We start from the raw sequence: 24,096 nt of genomic DNA, 5'->3' as shown, positions 1-24,096 counted from the left end.
ACATGTAGACTGGATGATGTGCACATGTAGACTGGATATACACATGTAGACTGGATGATGTGCACATGTAGACTGGATGATGTACACATGTAGACTGGATGATGTGCACATGTAGACTGGATATACACATGTAGACTGGATGATGTGCACATGTAGTCTGACTGGATGATGTATACATGTAGACTGACTGGATGATCACATGTAGAGGTTAGTGTGATCCCCCAATAATTGGAGCACATCTTCTGGTCCCATTTTTTGAACGTGGGAACCACCGTCCCTGTCCAGCCTCCAGCATCTCATCTAGTTGTTCCAAATGTCTCTAAATACAGCTTCCATTATGTTCAGATTAAATGTTGGACAAATGCTTAAATCCACTTTATGGGCTGGAGACCCAGCAGATGATGTCACCTCTTTATTTCTGACGAACTGTTGGTTCTATGTGGAATCTTTTGCCTCATACCATTTGGTGCACCATCTTCTAGATGTTTTTGCAGGTGCAGTTACACATTCACACACAGGCTTGAAATGTGGAATAACAGTGTATGTTACCTGACTGCAACCAGTCATCTAACCATCTACAAACCTCATCCATCATTAACAATGATCCTTTCCTCTCTCCAGGTGTTGATTAGATTCGATTAAAGCTTTCTCTCATTTTTTGTTTTTCAGGTGAACCGCACAAGTTTGATCCTTCCTTCAGAGGTCCAGTCCGAAGAAGGTAACTCCATACTTTCTTCTATAAACAATCAGTGATACTTCAGTAAGCATATAGTATCTAATAGTGTTTTCCTGTTAGAGTCAGAGTAACTTAACCCCAATCTGAAATTGTTGTTCTTTTGACCACACCAGACAGTAAAGTGATGGTACTACTGAATGCTGCCTTATTTTTGGTTTGTGATTGTTAGCATTTCTTTGCAGTCTGAGCTTGGTATTTTTATATTTTTTATATTGTATACTTTTTGACCAAAATTAATTCATGTGTTGGTGATTGGTGGGAAATGGTGGGAAAAACTGGAATGTAAACCAAACGTGTCTTGAGAACAGCTAGTCTAGACTACACCAGTGGACACTTGCAGTGATAGATGTGATCTTAACAGATTTGTGGTGTTGATGCTCAGTGTTGGTTGGTTTTTGTGGTTTCTGCAGATGTCCAACAAATTATAGCTTCAAGAGCTACATCAAGATACTTGCTAATCTAATGAACTGACATGTTGTAAGATCTTAAAACTTAATAACAGTGTTATATAAGTTCATAACCAGTTCTTTCACGTCAATAAGCATCAACCTCATTGAAGTTTTGTCCTTTAACATCAGTTAATTAATCACATACAGAAAAAAAATACTTTACTTTCTTCTTCGACATCTTGGTTTGAGCAGATGTTTCCTGTGTTTGTGAGTCACTTTGGTCAAGGCTACACTGGTGAAATACTGTAGCTCCCACTCTTCAGATGTGGGTAGATATGTTAAGTATAGAGACACTTATGTATGAAGGCTACTGCCAGGTTTTAAAGGGAGAAAAACTTATCTCTCAGTAAATGCTGTGCAGCTTTGCTCCCACCTTTGGTGTGAGAGCATTGAAGATGTGAATGGGATGTACTGTGACTGAATGGAATCCTTTCAGCTGTAGGATGCATTGAATCTTGAATACCTATCAAATCTCTAAAGAATTGAAGGCATGATGAGGCACTTTCTATTAAATGTGTAAATAAATATCTAGCAGAGGGAGTCAGGTCCACCGTCAATCATCATGTTAACTGTAACTGATTTTTAAGGGGCTCTGTAATGCAGAAGATTGGATTTTGAATGTTTACATCCACAGTCTGGGAATTCTAGCTGTTTTTCATACACAGTGCAACGTTTTTAGCTCACCAAAATGGTTGAATGAATAAAAACATGATGTTTCACATGTTTTAATTTAGTTCCAGTTTCTTCATAGTCAATGACTGTCAGACACTGCATGGCTGGTAGTGTACACCATTTTCATTGTGCTTGCTCTAGGGGGTTTTTGCTTTCACTGTGGTCTTCAGCAGTATAACTAATGATCATTTGTTTTTAATGTGAATGATATCTCTAATAAAAAATCCTGGTTGCTTTTATAGGATCACTGTTTTGCAGCGCTTCCCTTAATGTTTGAATATGTTCTGCCACTTGGAGTTAAATGACCTGGTTGGTTGGTAACTGGATTATTACATGGTCAACTGATAGATAAGCTGATTAGTGAAATCTGTCTCTGTAAAAACACAGATTAACATACAGGTAAACACTAACACTTGCCAACTGATAAATAAACAGAAGACACTGATTATAAAATGTCTGGAATAATGAGAAAGAAAAAGCATTTTTCACCTGTTTTATTTGGGTGTTTTAACCAGCAACCACCAATAGTAAGTTCATATGACATAACATAACCTGGTTATTGGTAGTATTGTGAACTTGAGACTAAGGGAACATAATACAAAGGTGAATTCAAAAGCAATGAAAATCATCGCTCAGTTCAGTAGACACAAGAGTCTCTAATACTGGCTGTACATTAGTATTATGAGTGATGTAGTATGCAGTATTACAGTAAAAGTACTGCAGTATTATGAGTGATGTAGTATGCAGTATTACAGTAAAAGTACATTAGTATTATGAGTGATGTAGTATACAGTATTATAGGAAAAGTACTGCAGTATTATGAGTCATGTAGTATGCAGTATTACAGTAAAAGTACTGCAGTATTATGAGTCATGTAGTATGCAGTATTGCAGTAAAAGTACTGCAGTATTATGAGTGATGTAGTATGCAGTATTACAGTAAAAGTACTGTAGTATTATGAGTGATGTAGTATGCAGTATTACAGTAAAAGTACTGCAGTATTATGAGTGATGTAGTATGCAGTATTACAGTAAAAGTACAGCAGTACTATGAGTGATGTAGTATGCAGTATTACAGTAAAAGTACTGTAGTATTATAGTGATGTAGTATGCAGTATTACAGTAAAAGTACTGCAGTATTATGAGTGATGTACTATGCAGTATTACAGTAAAAGTACTGCAGTATTATAGTGATGTAGTATGCAGTATTACAGTAAAAGTAGTGATATATTATTATATATGACATCATTAGATTATTAATAGAGAAGCATCAGTGTTAGAGCAGCATGTTACTGTTGTAGCTGCTGGAGGTGGAGCTAGTTTATACTACTTTATATACAGTTAGCTAGTGTATACTACTTTATATACAGTTAGCTAGTTTATACTACTTTATATACAGTTAGCTAGTTTACACTACTTTATATACAGTTAGCTAGTTTATACTACTTTATATACAGTTAGCTAGTTTACACTACTTTATATACAGTGAGCTAGTTTACACTACTTTATATACAGTTAGCTAGTTTATACTACTTTATACACAGTTAGCTAGTTTATACTACTTTATATACAGTTAGCTAGTTTACACTACTTTATATACAGTTAGCTAGTTTACACTACTTTATATACAGTTAGCTAGTTTATACTACTTTATATACAGTTAGCTAGTTTACACTACTTTATATACAGTTAGCTAGTTTACACTACTTTATATACAGTTAGCTAGTTTATACTACTTTATATACAGTTAGCTAGTTTACACTACTTTATACACAGTTAGCTAGTTTACACTACTTTATATACAGTTAGCTAGTTTATACTACTTTATATACAGTTAGCTAGTTTACACTACTTTATATACTAGGGTGACCAGACGTCCTCTTTTTCCCGGACATGTCCTACTTTTCAGGCCTAAAAAAATGTCCGGGGGGAATTTCAAAATTGTCCGGGATTTTGGTCAACAGTCTCAAACACATTAGGCTACCCAGTGCATTGTTTCAATTGACACTCCGTTCCACTACTCCGTTCCAGGTTTCTCTCTCTGACAAATTAGTCACGCCCTTCTCCCCAAATCCAATCACTTTGCATTATGTGCGTGAGTGTGTGTGGGAACTACTGAAAAAAAGAACAGTCAGTAGACTTCACTTCACTTGCTGGGGTTGCCGCTTGATCATCTTCTATCCTCAGTGTCAGTGACAGACAGGCGATAGCACATGTGTGTCCGCCGATTCAACGGCAACAATGCCTAAACGAATGTGTAAATTTACGGAGGAGTTAAAGAAAAAATTCCCGTGCTTCCGTCAGGGTCGTGATCCGTATGAGGCGGAATGTTTGACATGTAAGTCAGGCACGTATGTGTCTGTGGCAAATAAAGGTGCCAACGACCTGCAAGTGCACGTCAGTTCAGCAAAGCACACGAAAGCAGTCAGGGGCGAGAGCTCTTCGGCTAAAGTCACAGATTTAACCCCCCAAAATAACCACCATGATCATCTATTAACACATTATGAACACATTTCCTGCATTTGATGTGTGGTGTGTGTGTATATATATGTGTATGATGTGTATACACACACACACACTGGGACAAGAATAACGCTTTGAAAGCTGGGTACATTTGCAGCAACATTTGTGTCACTTCATATCACCCCCCCCCCCCCCCCCCCCCCGACATAATGTGTCCTCCATTTCACCTATTATATAGAGTTAGCTAGTTTATACTACTTTATATACAGTTAGCTAGTTTATACTACTTTATATACAGTTAGCTAGTTTACACTACTTTATATACAGTTAGCTAGTTTATACTACTTTATATACAGTTAGCTAGTTTATACTACTTTATATACGGTTAGCTAGTTTATACTACTTTATATACAGTTAGCTAGTTTACACTACTTTATACAGTTAGCTAGTTTAGTCCAGTGGTTCCCAACCTGGTTGTGGGGCCCCTCCAAAGGGTCAGCAGATAAATGTGAGGGCTGGTGAGATGAGAAATGTTACAATGGTACATAAGTACCTCAAAATTGTACAGTACCTGAGTGAATGTATTTAGTTACCTTCCACCACTGGAGCTCAGACCATAAATAGTGTGTGGCAGCTGGACACACATACATGTACACATATACCCACACACACACACTAGATCTAATATTGCCTCGTTTTAGCCCACAGCGACTGTGAGTAATTCCACAGCAACTTTGCGTTTAATTCCTCTCTCATTGTTTTCCTGCAGAGTAAGACCTATCCTCTCTCCCTCTCCTTCATTAAACACTAAGCTTTCTGCTTATTTCTTTATCTTGGCCTCAGCAGGGCCAGAGGGAGAAAGTAATTAAAGTATGAAGCACTGATGTCACTTAGTACATTATCTTTTTTTTTTTGCATATACAGTTTTAGTTCATACTACTGCTTGTTCACCTCGTGATGATTTTCAGCTAGAGTTCCATTTGAACCTGCTGCTGTACAAACTCTGGTTTACAACTGTTCTCCTCTCTGTCTCTTTAGAAGCTGCACTGATGTCTTATGTTGTTTGATCTTCATCATTGTCATCTTCGCGTATGTTGCCCTTGGGATAGTGGGTGAGTCCACACACACACACACACACACACACACGCACACACACTGCCTTGAGTGTGGGGAAAAAAGCCTCTTTGATCAGACTTCTCTTGCAGTACATTCCCGAGTGAATACACACACACACACACACACACACACACAATCGTTCTTATTTCCTCTTGTTCTCTCACTTTCAGCCACACAAACACACACACACACACATATTCACACACATGCACTTGTCCACACACTATGATGCTACAAGTGTGCTTACGTGCACTTAAAGAGAAACCTCCCTTTAATCTTGTACGGGAGAAAAGCAGCGCTGCACTGACCTCTGTGGGTGGAAAGTCCTCACAGTAATTCACTTTGTACATACACACTGGAAACACTGCCAGAACTGGAGCTGGATACACACCATCACTCATCACAATGTTATGGGGACTTTTGTTGCCACACACACACACACACACACACACACACACACACACACACACACACACACACACACACACACACACACACATCTATGTAGCCAGGACTTATTGCAGCAAGGAGAGAAGCTGAACTCATCAATGTGTTTATATTAACAATGTATAAAATGAACTATGTGTAATTTAGTGTCTTAATTCACAAAAAAGGTCTGCAGTAACACACACTGCTTTAATGAATGAACGAGCCAAAGCCTCCCACTGTGTCTGACACTGACTAATCTATAGGCTGTGTCTGAAATAACTCTCTATTTACTTTATAGTGCACTATAACCTCTGCTGAGTGTGTAAATAAATCCACTGTAGAGCCCTCAAATCTTTCACAATGGAAAGAAAAAAGAAGTGTCCATGACATGTACACTACTTTCTGCTAACAATCCCACAATGCAATGCTCCACATTTTAAAGATGTGAAAACTACCGTTACGTGACTCTACAGCTGATATTGATGACACAGATTATGATTAGTACAGTAAGTGTTTGACATCTTGATTTGTTGCTCACTGTTGAGTAGACTATTTAGTGTCTGTTATGTAGGAGTAATGAATGAGTGTTACTAGTGTTATACTACCAGTATGCATGATGACTGACACCAGTCATCTGATACCAGTGTGTATTTTTCCCAGATTTCACTGCATTGACTTGAATGAGTTTATTTTGATGTATGATAACAGAAACAGAAACTGCAATTACACTGACAAAGAAACAGTGTTCAATGAGGATCAGCTTCATGTCTTGCTTGATATCTAACCCACTTAACAAGCTCACCAATGGCACCAATACCAATCCAGTAGGCTACATGAGATGAGTGCAGCCCTGGGCTGGACCTCACCCCACTCTGCTGCTGCTGATACCAGCAACACATTTGCCAAAGTTATCACCTTGGGGCTTTGAGACTTGTGAAATTCCTTCATGTACCAGAGTAGACATGTGAGGCTGTGGATTCTCTTGCTGACTACCTGCAGAGCTGGATGAGACTGGTGTGGTTTGGCTGATACTTAGCCTACTAGCACTGCATGTTAGTGTCAGTAATTGTTTCACATATTGATTTAAATACTCTTGTGATCAGACTAGCCATTCATTTTTTCTCATTTTCTCTTTTTTCTATGAGGTGCAGGTAGAATGATTCCAAATCAGGTTCAACAAACTCTCTTAACTGCCTGAGCTTGTCATAAATCACTTGTTCCAGCCTGATGAATGTCACCTGTTCATTAGGAGGTGCATGTTTGTGAAACGTGGTTATTAGCATAATCTACACCCCAAAAATATCTCCATGTTCTGCTCTGTTGATGGGTGAGTTTTATTTTAAAAGTCTTATCAAAGAATAAAAACAGTGCACAGCTTCAAGTCCTGCTTTCAGAAATAGACAAACACAGAGCAGCTCAGCACTGTGACAGAAATAAAGAGTGAATGTTTTGACATGAAGAAAACATGTTTCTATAGCAAAGTGCTGTGTGATGAGAGGTAGTCATGTGACAGTCAGAGATATTCAGAGAGAATAGTCACAGTAGGTGATGTTACACTGTCAGCTGCAACACAACATGATACTGGACAGAGAGCTGCAGAGGCACAGAAGCTGCTTTTGCTCCTCCTTTTTAAAATAAATAAATTGGCATCTGTGATGATGAAAACATGGTAAACAATATAAATCTTGCATTAAGTTTGTTTTACTTAAAAAAAATGTTTATTTCAGTATCATAGCTATTTGAACTCCAGATGAATTCTGATGATGAGGACAGTATCATTGTGAGTCAAACGACTGGAGAGATGATCTATTTATGACACAACAACGTAAATTCACTCGTAGATTTGGTGAATATCAAAGAGAAATTTTTGAATAAGAGTAAATTGATGAATGCTACCAATGATCTTAAATGAGAGAATCAGAGATCTTAAGAGAGAATCTGTTCCTATGAGGCCCAATGTGACATGACTCACAGCTTGGATCATAAAACTCTCCTGGTTGAAAAATCAAAAAGATCCAAAAGATGAACAGTCGCCTAAGAAAATATCTGTTTCATTGCTAAAAAGTCAAAGCTACAACACAGCTGCTATGTGGAAGCTAAAGATTATGATGTTGAAAAGAAGAATTTGACAATGACAATCTGCAGTACAGACAGGTTCCTTTTTATTCCTGGGTTTCCTGAGTGAATTCAGCAGCACTGTGCTTTGTGTACTGCAACAACAAAGCATTTTGACTGACTTCTTCTCCATAGAAACTGCAGCACAGGCTCAAGGGTTTTTGTAGTATCTTTAGCCATCTGACAAAATGACAAAAGCATTGAAAGTGGTGATCATCTGGGAGAGTGCTCTTCTGTCAAATCATGCTTAAACATGGTGTTTTCACAAAACAGTTGAATAGTAGAAACACTTTAGGAAGAGAATATAATGAAGCTGTAATTGCTTTAGTCCCACTCTACATCAGCACGTCCTTTCAGTGTCTCATTCATTCATTCATTCATTCATTCATTCATAAAGGGTGTGTAAGGTCTCAAAAACCTAAAACCGTTCTTCTAACACTCTAACAACTTTATTACTTAAACTTGACATATTAACAACTGTATCATGTAAATATGACATATTAACAATTTTATACTGTAAACATGAGATATTAACAACTATATAATGTAAACCTGAACATTAAAAAGGTATGTCAAGATTTATGTTTACAGCTTGTTCTGCTGCCCCCCCCCCCCCCACACACACACACAAAATCAATTAGTGCTGCTTTAAAGTGTAACGACTTCAAGCTGAGCTAGTAAATCTATCAAGACTAATTACAAATGAGTTTTAGCTTGTTGTTAAATTGTCTTCATGACTCTTTTGTTTGTTTGTTTGTTTGTTTATGTGGGTATTAACAATATATATATTATATATAGCATATATAGTCATATACATTGTCGCAAGTTGGAATCAAATCTTTTTTACCTCTTTCCATGAAATGATTGTGACAATGTGATTCATTTTTAATACATAAAGTTTATATCTTCTCAAAACTTTATTAATCAATCTCTTCCAAACATATGACAATGAACATTTAAATAGGAATAAACAGAGGATTGTGTCTGAAAACTAAATGATTTAACTTTATGGGCGGCAGTGATTGACAGATGATTGTTGCTTTACATCATACTCATATTCCTTTTATCTCTTTCTTAATTTCCCTTTACAGCATTATTCTAACCGTTTCAGTATTGTGCAGTAAGACGTTTTTTATTGTACATTTTTCATCTTTCACCTTGACCGTCTGTATTTTCTCTTTCTATCTTTTTTTGGGAGCAGTTTTCTCCCTGATTCATTCCCTATTTTTCTGTTCCTCAGTCACATTGATTGTGTAAGTGGTTTTGCAGGGGAGAGGAAAATAAAGAGACGAGAAGACAGATAGAAGAGGGGAAGTAAGGGTGAAGTGCTTCTCTGTTTTTTTTTTTTTGTGTTTTTTTGTTTTGTTTTTCCCTGAGAGATAGAGAGAGGTGTGAGAAAGCGAAGCGGTGGGAAAGATGGAGAGAGAGAGCAGTGGAAATGTCTTTGTTGCCAGAGCTGTTTGATATGTTCAGTGGCTGCTGAAGACACAGCAGGAAGTCAAGAAGGAGGCAGAATTAAAGCATTTGATGCGAGAGCTGGAAGGAAAGTGATGTGCTGTCGTTTAACGGCCCAAAACCATCAGTGGAGTCCAGTTTATACCCAAAACACAGTCTTTGATTCATGAGCTGACACAGCGGAACTCTGATACTTTAAAGGGGCTCTATGCGAAATACAGCTTTATTAGCTTTCAGGAATTTTATTTTTGCTATGTAAACCACTAATGGTGTATTTACATCTGGAGTAGAGAGTTACGTCACACGCCCTCTGTGTGTGTTGTTCTGGAGCCTCTGTTTTGGAAGCCGGCAGTGCGTTCATGTTAGTGCATGTGAGCCTCCTCTCCTCCACCGGAACCGTTAACCCACTCCCCCTATATAACCGGGACCGTAATGCCACCCCCCCTATCAAACCACTGAGGACCGACATGGCGGAGGAAAACCCCATGAAGAGACCATGCTCAGTTGCCAAGAAACTCTCTGATAAAGAGAGGAATAAGACCCGGGTTAACGTTGGCCTTGCATTTCCGAGGCGGAGAGCCCTGCAAAAAGAAAAAGGGATACATTTTGACTCGGAGCTAGCTCTTCTTCTCTTGGACCAGTAAGTAACGTTATGTGTATACAGTCACATATCTGTTTAGTTAGTGTTAGACTAACGTTAGACATTATGTCGCATATCATGTTAATTTAGTTGACAGTCTTAGGACGCAGCCTGAGCTGTAGCTCGGCTTCATTATAGCCATGGAGGGGACTGGGAGCGTACCTATGTTCCCCGGCTAACTCGGCTGCTAACTCGGCCGCTAATTCGGCTGCTAGCTCGGCCGCTAACTCAGCTAACTGCAGACGGGATCATCCCTATGTTCCCCGGTCACATACAAAGCGGGGAACATGGGGATGATCCTGCCATGGAGCGAGCTAGCATTCAAACATAAAGAATATAAAGTAAGTGTGTGTGTGTGTGTGTGTGTGTGTGTGTGTGTGTGTTATACTGGAGTTAGCCGCAGCTACAGTGAGTAAGATGGTTCTAAGTTTATTGTTCCTCTATGAGAAAGACAAAGACGAATAATCGGACTGTGTGTAACTCATGTAGTGTTGGATATAATGTAGTTCTACTCAGACTGGTCCCGGTTTTGTTTTGCTGTTAACACAAACGTGGTAGAGCTAAGCGAGCTACCGCCATACGTCTGAGCTGGTAGCCATGTGGCTAACGTTAGCAATAAGCATCGTAAAATAGTAACAGAGGAAGGAATAGGAAGGCTTACGACTAGTGCTGTGTGTTATCACATTTTATGTCTGTCCGCATATTTTATAGCACAAAGGGAGAGAAGTGAGTATTAAAATATGTATGGCCTGCTTGTGTAATGTTAGTTGTAATACTGTCAGGGCAGTACATAGATGATGATGATGATGATGATAATAATGCTAACCATGCTTCACTGGACCAGTCCTTGCTATTTCATAAACTTTTGACTAAATGTAAAGTAAGATATTTTTGTCCTAAAAATAATAAACAGGCTATTGGACTGGTGATGAAATACTGTGACTGTTACTCTGATAAAGATGATAGACATTTTGGTCTGACAACTACTTGTGTTTTCTATAACTGAAGAAGTTTATTGTAATTGACAGTTTAGCAATTCTGAAATGTTTAAATGTGAGAATTGTCTGTCATGTTGGGTTTGTTTAGATTAAAGCTCTGAAATATTTTATACACAGGTTACATTTTTTGTCTTGCATTCCTCAGGTCATAATGCCCAATACTGCAGTTACTCCACCATGGCAGACTGGCAGATGCTGTGTGATGGAAGGAATAACATCAGGAGCTACTCTTCAGACTCTTCATCACGTCCTCATCAGTGGCTTTGAGCACAGCAGGCCACAAAAGCGGACAAACCATACTGAATTACACTTTGCATGTTGCTACTTTGTCACTACTGATCATAAACCTTACATGGTGTTATTATTTCTGAATTTGATTTGCTTTTGATCTATTGTCTTCAGTTTGTTATAAACTGAAGGGGCAGTAAACCACATTTGAGATGTTAAAACAGAACTGTAATACATCAATGTGTATGACAGTGGAGTTTTGTTTTCATTTCAACTTCAGTATAGATTGTACAGATACAGATACAATTGACCTTTTTTTGTCCAGATGGTTACAGCAAGAAGAGAAAGGTGCTGTATACCTCCTTAAAAAATTAGTATTTATGATTGTTTTCTGGAATTGACTGCTCACCAATAAACTTGACATTTGAGATTATATTCATGCTTCATCCATTTCAACATTATCCTTTGTAACACTGTAGATAACACTGGCTTAGTCCACTACTGCTTAGAGAGTGTAATTCAATCACTGACCATACACTAGTGAAATGTAAATTGATGTACTGTTTACTGGCAGTTGAGCATCATGATGGCCCTGCTGCATCATCAGAGCATCATAAACCAGCCCTGGCCTCAGGTCCAAAAGGCTCTTTCTAGGGTCAAGTCTTGAAGCAGGCTCTGTAAAAGATGAACAACACGTACACTGAAAAGTAAATCATGATGTAGACACACTGGAAAAACTGGCGTTTCACACTATGTTGATATTTTACAATTTACTTCAAATGGATAGAAACACAGATGATACAAACCTCTGTTTCTTCTCATCATATGAGCAGCTCACACCGGCTCCTCTGAGGAGGCAGACACTCTGCAGCTGCCTCAGCAGACATGATGCTGCTGCTGCTGCCCTTACCAAAACCAACATCAAACTATCAGTTATGAAGACAGCAGCAACAATTATAATATAACATTATAATTTTATAAGGAACAAACTTAGCATTAGCTACCTTAGAGACAGTTGTTGCTAGTGTAATGTAGCCAGACTCTGGCTACATTACACTAGCAACACACATCTTGGTCAATATTTTCACAATTGCACAAAAACCCAAATGTCTGTTTGCCAGCAGTGCTCATAAAACCCAACAAAAATGATCAATGTGAAGTTGTTAGCTTGGCTACTATGTTCAGCTTGTTAATTTTCAACTACTAGCAGTTAGCTAACGTTAGCATCGGAAAGCTAATAACTGTTACACTACTTTAGAAATACGTTACTAATATGTTACTCTCGCTTGTATTACTTACTTCGTTACTTTACGTCACAACGGTCCGTTGTGTCCTGAGTCAGCTGTTTCATCACAGATGGAAAGTGCTTCACTGAAAACAGGCAGGTAGAGGAGGAGGAGCGGACGGAGAGCGAGGGGGAGGCGAGCGGAAAGGGGGGGTGTACCCCTTAGCTAGTTTTGTTTTGGTTGCATGCAGTCCAGCGCTGCGACGTCTAGCGGTGAAATTCAAATCGCATTTAGCCCCTTTAAAGTCTGTGTAAAGTAAGAATAAATATGTGTTCTGAGTTTGACATTCCACAGAAAAGTGTGTTGTTAACCACCTTGCCAAATTTGAATGATTAAAAAAAAATCGCCAAATATATGAAATCAAAGTTGTGTAAACATTAGCCTTTTTCTCTGCTACCAAACGCTGTGGGAGTGCCCGCCGAGTTCACTGAAACCCCGCCCCCTACCAAGTGTCACCTGTCAATCAGAGTCACCGCCTCTACCAGAAACATGGACGCTGAGTCTGAGCTTTCTTGGCGGCTAACTCGGCAGCTAGCTCAGCTGGTAGCTCGGCGGCTAGCTCGGCAGCTAACTCAGCTAACTGGCTAACTGTAGACTGTAGTATGTATACCTCTACAGCAGCAGGGGTGGATTTATGCTAATCACGGTGATTTTCAGACCCGCAAATCCTGAGCACAGAAATCTTGAAACACAGTTTGTGAAGCCTAGCTCCACAATTCAAATCTAAATGGTTGAAATGCTTTTACACCTTTTTTAGAAATACATTTATGACCTATTTAATGTGTTTAGAAGAAAATGTCCGAATTCACTTTATACGGTCTTTAAGAGCTACAGTAACTTTATCCAAGGTGTCGTCTACAAACATACGTCCTGCTGATAGGCACATCAGAGCAGAAAGCAATTATATGTATATTTGTTGTTCTACATCAGGGGTATTCAATAGAAATTTCCTGAGGTCCAATTAGTGAAAATGTCCTCAAGTGAAGGTCCAGATCATCATAATGTGTGTGTTCTTTTTCATTGTAGTTCCATCAGCATCTATGTCTAGTGGCTAGATTAAAGACTGTTAAATAAATACAGTAGAATTCATTTATTCAACTAGTGGGATTCAAATAATTAAAATGAGAATAAAAAAGAATATGATGAATACATTTCATTTCCTTATATTCTTATATCAAATAAAGATTGCATTTAAAATAAAGTGCTTTGCATAAAACAATAGGTGCAGAGGCTTTGATGTGTCTGCTGCACCACTGGATGAGTATGAGATCATCAGTGCCTTAGTAGGTAGCTCTAAATCTCATTTATTAGTATGATATCACCCACGAGTTAGATCACCAGGGAGAATAATAAGGTACTGAGCACAAATACTTTACTGTTCTCTCTGAAATGTTCTTCTCAGTATGGAACGCATCTGAAAGCACTCAACTGTAACAAGACGGAAGAAAATGTTTAGTGATTTAAAAGCTTCTAAAGGGAAAATACACATTAAAATACACACATTTTCATGATCAAAATACTTATGCTATTGTTTGTCATTTGGCTTTAAAGGATTTTTACCAGGGTTCACACATCAGTTGTCTGGTTACTACGTTCTATTATTACTACTGAAAACACTGTTTCCAACTAGAAGTACTGCTATTCACACAGCAGGTGCTACAACCACTACTACTCCTACTGCTGCACATGATGGTGCTCTTATTACTGCTACAACTGCTACCACTTCAGTACTTCTCAACTGTGTGTGTGTGTATGTGTGTGTGTGTGTGTGTGTGTGTGTGCTGCTTCATATTCTAGTATGAGCTCATTCTTAAAGCACTGTATGTTATCATGCAGCAGATGTCGGTAATGGACTTATGAGTGTTTGGATCAGAGTGTGTGTGTGTGTGTGTGTGTGTGTGTGTGTGTGTGTGGTGACATTATCCGATCCAATAAAGAGGATATCAATCCACTAATCCCACTTTATACACAGCTACGCTCAAAGATATGAATACATTTCTTCACACACATACACATACACATACACACAAAGACTCAACTCCAGTCCAGCTTTGCTACTACCAAACATGGATGACATCATTCCTGATGACATCACCCTCACTCTCACATGCACACTCCCCGTCTGTACCTTAGTACTTAGCCCTTTCTCTTGTTGTCTCAACCAATCCACGCTCTTCCTTCCTTTCATCAGTGCCACACACACAATTTACTCTCTTTCAAATATCCTCAATTACACCAACCATTTCACTGTAATAGGAATGTTTCAATGATGAGATGGTTTACTAGTCATCTGTAAAATCCAGAGGAACTGTTGGATGAGGAATAATCACATTTCCACACTGCTGGAATTCCTTTGTGCAAAGAGGATATGTGTGTGTGTGTGTGTGTGTGTGTGTGTGTGTGTGTGTGTGTGTGTGTGTGTGTGTGTGTGTGTGTAATGCTGCAGAACACATACAAAAAAACACACAAAACATGCTTATAATTTAACACTTAATGAAGACAAATGATATTTAGTGTTCATATTTTCATAATGACTGTGGATCAATGTACTGAATCTTGATGTTGTGCGTTGGGGAAATTGACAATGATGCTATCTGAAGAAAGCAGAAGCTCAGCTTGTTAAAAATCATTTAAATCATATTTTAGTGCAAACAGTTCAAAATATTACAACAGTACAGCAGTGCCATGGTGAAATAACCATATTTCTCTCACACACACCCATGTTGTGCTTCACATTTTGACTCATTTGGGGTTTGTATTGTGTTGAGATTCAGCGGGAGATTCAGATTTGTCTTGCTATTATACAATTACAGAAACCCAGCCCTACTAACACACTGATGTAACCACACTTCCAGCTTTGTGTATGAATCTATCTGTCTCTCTGTGTCTCTGTGTCTCTGTCTTCCAGCCTGGTTACATGGAGACCCCAGGAAGGTGCTCCATCCAACAGACAGCTATGGCCAGTTCTGTGGTCAGAAGGGGACTTCCAATGCGTGAGTCACTATCAGTACACTCTACGCACTCTGTACTGTAGGTAACATCTCTTCTAGTGTTCTGTTGACAGATGTTGTGAAAGCTGTCTACTGAAGATCCTAGACATAAATACTTTGTGGCAATATGGAAAATGTATCAATATGACCATTTTCATGGCAAATAGAATTTAATAGAATAAAAAAAAGTAGAATACATTTGAATTGTCAACAAAAGGGGATAATTGTCTTTTGCCCATCTGGAAATTCATATAAACATCACACAGATTTATAAACTAACTCTAAAATTTGCTGGTTTACGTCAAAACTATGAAGTCATTTGAGCAAAGTCTACATTTCTAGCAAACATAATCCACATTCACAGAGGGAAAAAGAATATTCCTGGACATTTAAAGTGGCTTCCACTGTCTGATCAGTGATACTGAGGATACACTGAGTGAGGGTTGTAAAGGATGCAGCAGTTGTGTATCAATATTTGGCAGTTTTTATGCTTGGTCTCCTCAGGATGATTGTCTCTTGTCAACAACTGTCTCTTGAATTACTGAGTCTGATACATTTCATTCTTCATGTGGCTGGTCCAAACAGAAACTTCATCTCATCAAACTGGTGCAGCCATGGGGATGAATAACACACACACACACACACACACACACACACACACACACACACACACACACACACACAAAGTCCAGAGCAACATATTTTGTTGTTCATCGATGCATTGCCATCTACTGGCAGTTCTTTGTTATTACATGCTGAAGATTTATGTTCTTTCTTTTGAAGACATGAATATTATACACACAATGAGGAACAGGGGAGCAAACTGACATTAAGAAGATATTTTTCCACTTTTAAAAGCTACGTTTGTCTGCATCCTTTTAAAGATTATCATAACTGTTCACCTGTTGGTGGGACTGGATAGTAGGAGGGATGAAAAGATAGAAAAAAATGGAAGTTCTCTCCTCGGCTTTGCACTGTTTTTATATTGTTGCCTGTGAAATTGCTTCCAATAAAGAGAGTTATATAAAAAAAAAAGATTACCAGAAGATTAACCTCAAATCTCAGCTTACTTAGTACATACTGTCTTTACATTACCCACATACTGTATGCTTCAAAGAATTTTAGAGGACTCAGGAAGTCCAAAAAAATATGTTTGCGGTATAATCTATCAGCCTGTGCTATGTAGTATTTTCCTTGTTTGCTGGAATAAGTAGCCAAACTCAGTGGTACATCCTCACAAACAGATAGTACCTATGTACCTAGAGTCTGTTTTTATTGCTCATATGACATTGAAAACACATTGGGCGTTGCCCAAAAAATATTTTTTTAGAAGCTTTAAAAGCTGCACTATGACTTCAAATTCAATTCTGAGGATTTGAACAGTGGACAGCTAAGACAGTGTTTGTAAGATTTAAAAATAGGATTTAGAAGGTTAAGTGCAGGTCACAACACGGACGTCAAACCAGAATGACAGTTGGTTAGCTGTAGTTATCTGTACATATACTCTGCTTTAACTTGTCTGTATGTTGTTGCAGGAAGAAACCTATCCTGTTCTATTTCAACATCTTGAAATGTGCCAACCCTGCTATACTCATCAACCTACAGTGCCCCACAACTCAGGTACTGTACAAATAATGAATGTTAATCTGCTTCAACTGATATTATCTAATGTATCATCACATCTGCCACATATTCATGTCACGTCAGATCAATTTAATAGATCACATGTTCAGATGTTCCGTGTGTGTCATATTTCTTCCAGATGTGCGTGTCGAAGTGCCCAGACAAGTTCGCCACCTACACTGAGATGCAGCTGCAGTACAAACTCAGCAAGACTTACTGGGAATATTACAGACAGTTCTGTAAGCCTGGCTTTAATAACCCTGACAAGGTACCAATACTGATACATGAATTCTATCTATTATTAGAAACATAATAGAGCATAGAACTTTGATAATTTGGGGTTTAACTAAACCAGTCAGATCCAGCGTATAGTACAGAATAAATTGCTCTTGTTAAAAAATGCTGGACCACCTACTCTGGGTTGAATTATCCTTGAAATAAGAATTAATCTCCATTTTCCATTTTGAGGACTCTTTGTCTTCACAAATCCAGACATATATATTAACATGTTATTATTCATACCTCTTACCTTCCTGTTTCTCCTCATCTTCCTCCAGCCAGTCTCTCAAGTTCTACGAGACGAGGACTGTCCCTCTATGATTGTACCAAGTCGACCATGTAAGAGGAACCTACCTACATACTCTCATGCACCGTCACACATGAATCTAAAATCACTACTATTTCACTGTAAAATGTTTTTCTTTTGATGTTGTCAAAGATTTAGGGTGTATAGAAAATAGAAAATACTGGTGTCTAATATGTTTTTTTCCACAAAACAGTTCAGTTATCTTGTTAAAATCCTTAAAATTACATCAAATCCTCCACAATCTATAAATATGCAAAACAATTTTCATTTAAAAAGTTTTCTTGTTGGACACTAGATGTCTTCTACCTTACTGTAAAGTCCATTCTCAGTGTTTCTGCACTGGAGGCTTCAAGCATTCACGTCACAGTTGTGTAACTTTAATATCGGACCAAGATCGGCTCCAAACTGTTGATGTCAAAAGAAAATCTGATTTTCAATGAGCACGCGTGTGTGTGTGTGTGTGTGTGTGTGTGTGTGTGTGTGTGTGTGTGTGTGTGTGTGTGTGTGTGTGTGTGTGTGTGTGTGTGTGTGTGTGTGCATGTGCCAGTTTTTCAGAGATGTCTACCAGACTTCATCACACTGAATGGGACGCTGACTGTGGCTAACAAGACCAGGTTTAAAGATGCTCTGGAAATGCCTCGCAGTGTTACTGAACTCCAAGACGCTGCCAAGTACTGATGCTTGTTTTTTTTTTTCTTTCTCCTTCCTTTATGTTCTCATTTCTTTCTGTCACTGTCTGTGCACACATATTGATATAATGTGCACAGCTTTTAGTACAGTTCAATTGTTAGGATTTTAAAGGCTGGTGTTCTTGTTGTCTCATGGGGCATTGCGAAATAGAATATACAAGATTCCAACTAAAACAATCTTTGTGATATGATAAATGTGCATAGATTTGTGTGGATATTTTCTACACTAACAAATTCCACAATACAAGAAAAACAAATATGGATTCCATGGATGGAACCAGTTGTCTGTCTGCATTTAATCTCTCCTTCTCTGATTTCTGTTAAATTCCACCTGTTCCATCTGTTTGCATGTAAACACTTTATGTCTTACATTTGTGCAGAGGTATAACAGGACTCATGGACACTAAGGAGCTGGGCATGAAGATAGTGGAGGATTATGCCAAGTCATGGGTATGGATACTCATGTAAGTACACACACATATATCAGACCATGGTCACTTTTGGGGACATTAAATAGACTGATTGATTTCCTGGAGACTAACCCTAACCATCACCACCACCTATCTAAACCTAATCTAACTTGAATCACTGATCCAAAAATCAGATGACAGACCACACAGCTTTTTCACCAACTGGACAAGCTGTCCCCAATTAACTGTTACTAAGTCTGAAATGTGTCCCCAAAAGCAGCCAATGACAGGCCACATACACACACACACATTATTATATATGAAGTTTTTCAAGAAGTTTCCTCCCTCCTCATTACTTTCTACCTTAGAAACAGCAACAATTGTCTCCATTAAAGTTGATGTTTCATCATCACACAGTTCTGTTACAGGTCAAGAGTGAAACTATGTAACTTTAAAACAATATAACCTCAAAAAAACCCAAATTCATCAGCAATGAAATGAATCTTACTCAATTGACTACACTCAGGTTTTTGCTGCCACAGTCTTACTTGATCTGGTATCTTATGAAGAATAGAGAGATATTAGTACGTTTCTCGCCAAAGTTGATGTTATAAAGATGTGTTTCATACTAGGGTTGGGCGATTACGGCAAAAATCTAATTCACGATTAATTGAACTTTTAACCTTGATTATGATTAATGAATGATTATCTCCACCTTTGATGAACAATGATGTATTTTCACAGTTTCTTTAGTTTAGTATTTTCCACTGCTGCCCTCACACATGAGGATCTTTAGGGAGTGAAAATAAAGATGTTTTAAGGTGTGAAGCTGTGGTTAATGTCTAGTTGTCTTGATTAGAACTATGTAAAGATCATGGTTTGGGTTCAAATGATCACTGGAGACAAGTTTTAAAATTCCTTAAAGATATGCAACCTTTGCTGTCATGGCAACAGTGAACATCACCATTAATTGACATGAGCAAGATTAAGTCCATTAGAGTTTCTAAATGTCAGTTTTCGATTGTTTTTCGATTAATTGCCCAGCCCTATTTCATACTATAGCTGACACTTGCTGAGCAGCTACTTTATCAGAAGAACAGCTGATGTACCAGCCAAACAAACTGCTTTGATAAAGATATCAGTCATACAGCTTCAAACTGACTTCATGCTGCACATGGGGAGAGTGTATTTCCATACAACATCACAGTTAAAGTAGTTCTGAGGAGCTGGAGGTGTGTAGCACCAAACATTGTTTTGTATTAAAAAATATATTTTGGTGAATGATTGTGGTCAGCACTAACAAGACAAATACATTGTGGTTCCTGTGACTGCTTCACAATTAAAGCCACCATGGGTTTCACCAGTTGAACACTTTTAATGTGAAGTGTCAGCAGCAGGAAATGTTGTGTTAACATCATCAGTATTTTAATGCAGCTCTAATACAACTGAAGGAGAGAGAGCAGTGCACAGTGAGGCTGATCATCAAATTACAAATAAAAACAGCATGATTTCCTGTCAATCACTCATCCATGTGTTCTCCACCACTGACATTAAAACACTTGAGAGAATGTAAACACATGGAATTTCTATTTCTGCGTGAACATAAAAAGATAATGTCTTTAACGTGCGTGATGTTTTTGTTCTTCTTTTTGGATAATTCCAAAAAAAGAAACACTATAACAAACCTGAAAACATGTAGTCTTAAGAGAACAGTGTGTGAGATGAAATGTGTGGAGGTTGTTTAAAGTTTGAAAATGGGAACAAATGTGAGACGATAAGGAGGAACCTTATATTTTAACATGATGTTTTGTGCTCTCCCTCTGTGTCTGTGCATGTGTTACAGAGGTCTGCTGATATCACTGGCTGTTAGTCTGGTCTTCATCCTGCTGCTGAGATTCACAGCTGGGCTGCTGCTGTGGCTTACCATCATCTCTGTCATACTGCTGCTGGCGTATGGTATGTACTAACCCCCTTTCACACATTCAGTCTATCTCTGAAATGCTCAGGAACATTTCCTGCATGGGGCCATGTGTGACAGAGAGCAGGGATCAATATTCAGACACATCTATAACACCAATTTCCCACCTCAAGATGTAGTAACATTTCTGGGAAAATGCTGGTACTGCTGTGTGAATGCAAGTAGTAACATGGCAGGGACAAACATGTTAAGGGTCATGTCCATCTGATGACAAACAAACCAATCACAAGAATTTGTTGATGACATATTGTAACCTATGACTTGTATCGGCTATTGCCATGCCGATACATTCACAGGTGATTTGTCTCACAATCAATGGCACTGCACAAAACCAGTTTCTCCCCCACCATGTTCCTGCAAATAATAAGAGATGTCTTCCACCATGTACTGTAGTGCAGTGCCCTTGAACTTCATTTTAACCCTTTACATACTGTTCAGGTCAAATCTGATCCGTTTTGACATGTGACAGCTGTAAAAACCCCAATTGTCTTTTACCCTGAAATAAGATGACGTTTCCTAAAGTGGCCTAAAATTCACAAAAATGAAAATATTCTAAAATGTTATACTTTTGTATAGGTACTACAAATTTTTGTCCATTTAGGCTGTTCTGGGTCAAATTTGAGCCGTATCTATTCACGTCTTTATGTTAAATGAATAGTTCATAGTTTGAATAAGATAGTAGTTTTTATGATGTAGCAGTGAAGACTGATGGCTCTAATGGTTCTACAATAAACCCCACACTTCCATAAAGTTCTACTCATTTTACCTTTACATTAAATACATTTCCATCATTATTACTATGTTATATTTTCATGTCTTCGGTCAAATAGGACATGATATTGTGTGATAGGAGCTGTTTGATATTGTAAAAGCTAAAAAATACACTCTCTCTGCTCTCTGAAACATGAATCAAGGTTTAATCACATTTATTGATCAGTCAGATTGATTATTGATGCTTTCTAAACACATCTGTGGTTCAGAATTTCTTTATGAGGAGATTCTAAGACCGGGTCAAAATGACCCAGAACATACTATGAGGGTTTAGAATATGAACAGTATTAAATGTACTAAGAAACTCTGTCAGACTGAGTGAAAAAGTTTCCTATTATCATTCTAACAATTACTCATTGAATATGTGCATGTGTGTGTGTTTGCAGGTATGTGGTACTGCTCCATGGAATTGTCCCAACTCAAACAGAAACCAGGCTCTGATGTAGCTATTGTAGAAGTGGGTCTGCAGACTGATCTGCAGATCTATCTACAGCTCAGACAAACATGGATCATTCTATGTAAGTCTGTTTGTTTCACATGCAATCAATTCATCATTACAATTCAAATATTATTCTTATTTCTCAATATGTTTGTGCCAGTGGTCTCAGTGATTGCTACCTTCTCTGGTCTGCTTCACCCCTAAACTGTTGGGTGTGGTAGTGATAAGTTAAACCTAGCAAAGATAAGATATTAAGGTGTTCATTTACTCTTTAAAAAGTTTTGTTCAAGTTTGAAAGTTTGAAATTGCAAAAACTCCTATCCTCAAAGACCAAGATGATCCCTTTTTCTTCAAAACTACTTCAGAGGACTGTGTGTGTTCTCTCACAGGTGCATAGTGCTGCACAGACGTTCTATCAGTCTGGCAATGAAGCAACACATTTGAACAAACCACAGCAGAATCACCTGAAACTGTTACACATTCAAGAACTGCAGTCTTGTTTCAAACCCTCTGAACAGTTAAAGTTCAAACAGGAAGTTGGAGTGGGATATAAAGGTTCCCTGTGGACTGTATCTTGTAAACAGACATGCAGTGCTTCTCACTAAAACACATTGTGTATTTTTGACATATGTCAAACAGTAGTTGAATTTCCTTCAATATTTCCTTCTACAGAAAAAAACCCCATTTGAAACCATTTCATTTGCTTCAATCTATTGCTTGTTATTTGCCTTCTTCTTCCTGCATTTGAAGGTGCATCGCTACATTTCCTGGAGCATTAATGCAGCCATCTGTTGAACACTGAACAGAGCAGCTTGTGCACACCACAGTGCGTACATTGGCATTCACTTTCCATTTGGATGTGACTGAAACATTCAAACTGTTCAAAATCAACAGCAAACGTGTTAGAAATTGTTATAGATGAAGAAGCAGTCTTCTACAGCTATGCATGAAGTCTATCAGATAAGATTTTAATAACTTCTGTACATTGATGGGGTGAGTTTCTAAACACTTACTGGAGGGAAATACGGGAGTCTGTTGGGAGATAGAATGTAGAGCAACTGGAAAAAAGTCAGTGTAAAGTAAGAATAAATATGTGTTCTGAGTTTGACATACCACAGAAAAGTGTGTTGTTAACCACCCTGCCAAATTTGAATGATTAAAAAAAATCGCCAAATATATGAAATTAGGCTTCAAAGTTGTGTAAAAATCAGCCTCTTTCTCTGCTACCAAACGCTGTGGGAATGCCCGCCGAGTTCACTGAAACCCCGCCCCCTACCAAGTGTCACCTGTCAATCAAAGTCACCACCTCTACCAGAAACATGGACGCTACGTCTGAGAGCTTTCTGCTGCTAGCTCAGCGGATAGCTTGGTGGCTAACTGGCTAACTGTAGACTATAATAGTAGTAGTGTGTGCTGAATGTATTTATACCTCTACAGCAGCAGGGGTGGGTTTATGATTTTCAGACCCTCCCACTAAATCCTGAACACAGAAATCTTGAAACACAGTTTGTGAAGCCTAGCTCCACAATTCAAATCTAAATGGTTGAAATGCTTTTTACACCTTTTTTAGAAATACATTTATGACCTATTTAATGTTTGAATTCACTTTACACGGCCTTTAACAAAATATAGGAGCACAAATTAAGATAGATTGTTGTTGCTTTGTGATTCTCAGTGGTGTCTCTTGGAGTGACAGAAGCTTCCATCTTGTTGATGCTGATCTTCTTGAGGAGGAGAGTTCGGGTGGCTATCGCCTTGCTCAGGGAGGCCAGCAGGTATGAACTCTAAAGACAGAAGAAGTCTCAGAAACAGAAGTTTAAAAGTCATTCAAATGATGTCTTTATGGTTTCTCTCTTGTTGCAGAGCCATCAGTCACATCATGTCCACTCTTTTCTATCCAGTCATCACATTCCTCTTGCTGACTGTTTGTATCTCTTACTGGACTGTCACTGCTGTGTATCCTTCAGAGGAGTCAGATTTACATGTTATATGAGTTTCATTGCTCAGTAAAATATGTGTTTGTG

The 24,096-nt window shown here is 38.3% G+C and overlaps 1 protein-coding gene across 1 annotated transcript in view; it reads left to right on the top strand.

Annotated features, from left to right (window-relative positions):
- Window positions 1–677: 677 nt before the first annotated feature.
- Window positions 678–24,096, top strand: part of LOC128369113 (choline transporter-like protein 5-A) — a 28,372-nt gene continuing 4,953 nt past the window's right edge. Inside the window, exons 1-12 of the mRNA XM_053330079.1 lie at window positions 678–718; window positions 5,358–5,431; window positions 15,495–15,579; window positions 17,112–17,196; window positions 17,339–17,467; window positions 17,757–17,817; window positions 18,333–18,456; window positions 18,855–18,938; window positions 20,728–20,840; window positions 22,020–22,151; window positions 23,748–23,847; window positions 23,936–24,028. Of these exons, the coding sequence (XP_053186054.1) occupies window positions 17,339–17,467; window positions 17,757–17,817; window positions 18,333–18,456; window positions 18,855–18,938; window positions 20,728–20,840; window positions 22,020–22,151; window positions 23,748–23,847; window positions 23,936–24,028 (836 nt within the window). The 5' untranslated portion in view covers window positions 678–718; window positions 5,358–5,431; window positions 15,495–15,579; window positions 17,112–17,196. The remainder of the gene's footprint in view (window positions 719–5,357; window positions 5,432–15,494; window positions 15,580–17,111; window positions 17,197–17,338; window positions 17,468–17,756; window positions 17,818–18,332; window positions 18,457–18,854; window positions 18,939–20,727; window positions 20,841–22,019; window positions 22,152–23,747; window positions 23,848–23,935; window positions 24,029–24,096) is intronic.

Source organism: Scomber japonicus, chromosome 12 (genome assembly GCF_027409825.1).
Source record: "Scomber japonicus isolate fScoJap1 chromosome 12, fScoJap1.pri, whole genome shotgun sequence".
In the NCBI taxonomy this organism is placed as follows: Eukaryota; Metazoa; Chordata; class Actinopteri; order Scombriformes; family Scombridae; genus Scomber; species Scomber japonicus.
The sequence above is the reverse complement of the archived record's forward strand: the minus strand, read 5'-3'. Positions and strand labels throughout refer to the sequence as shown.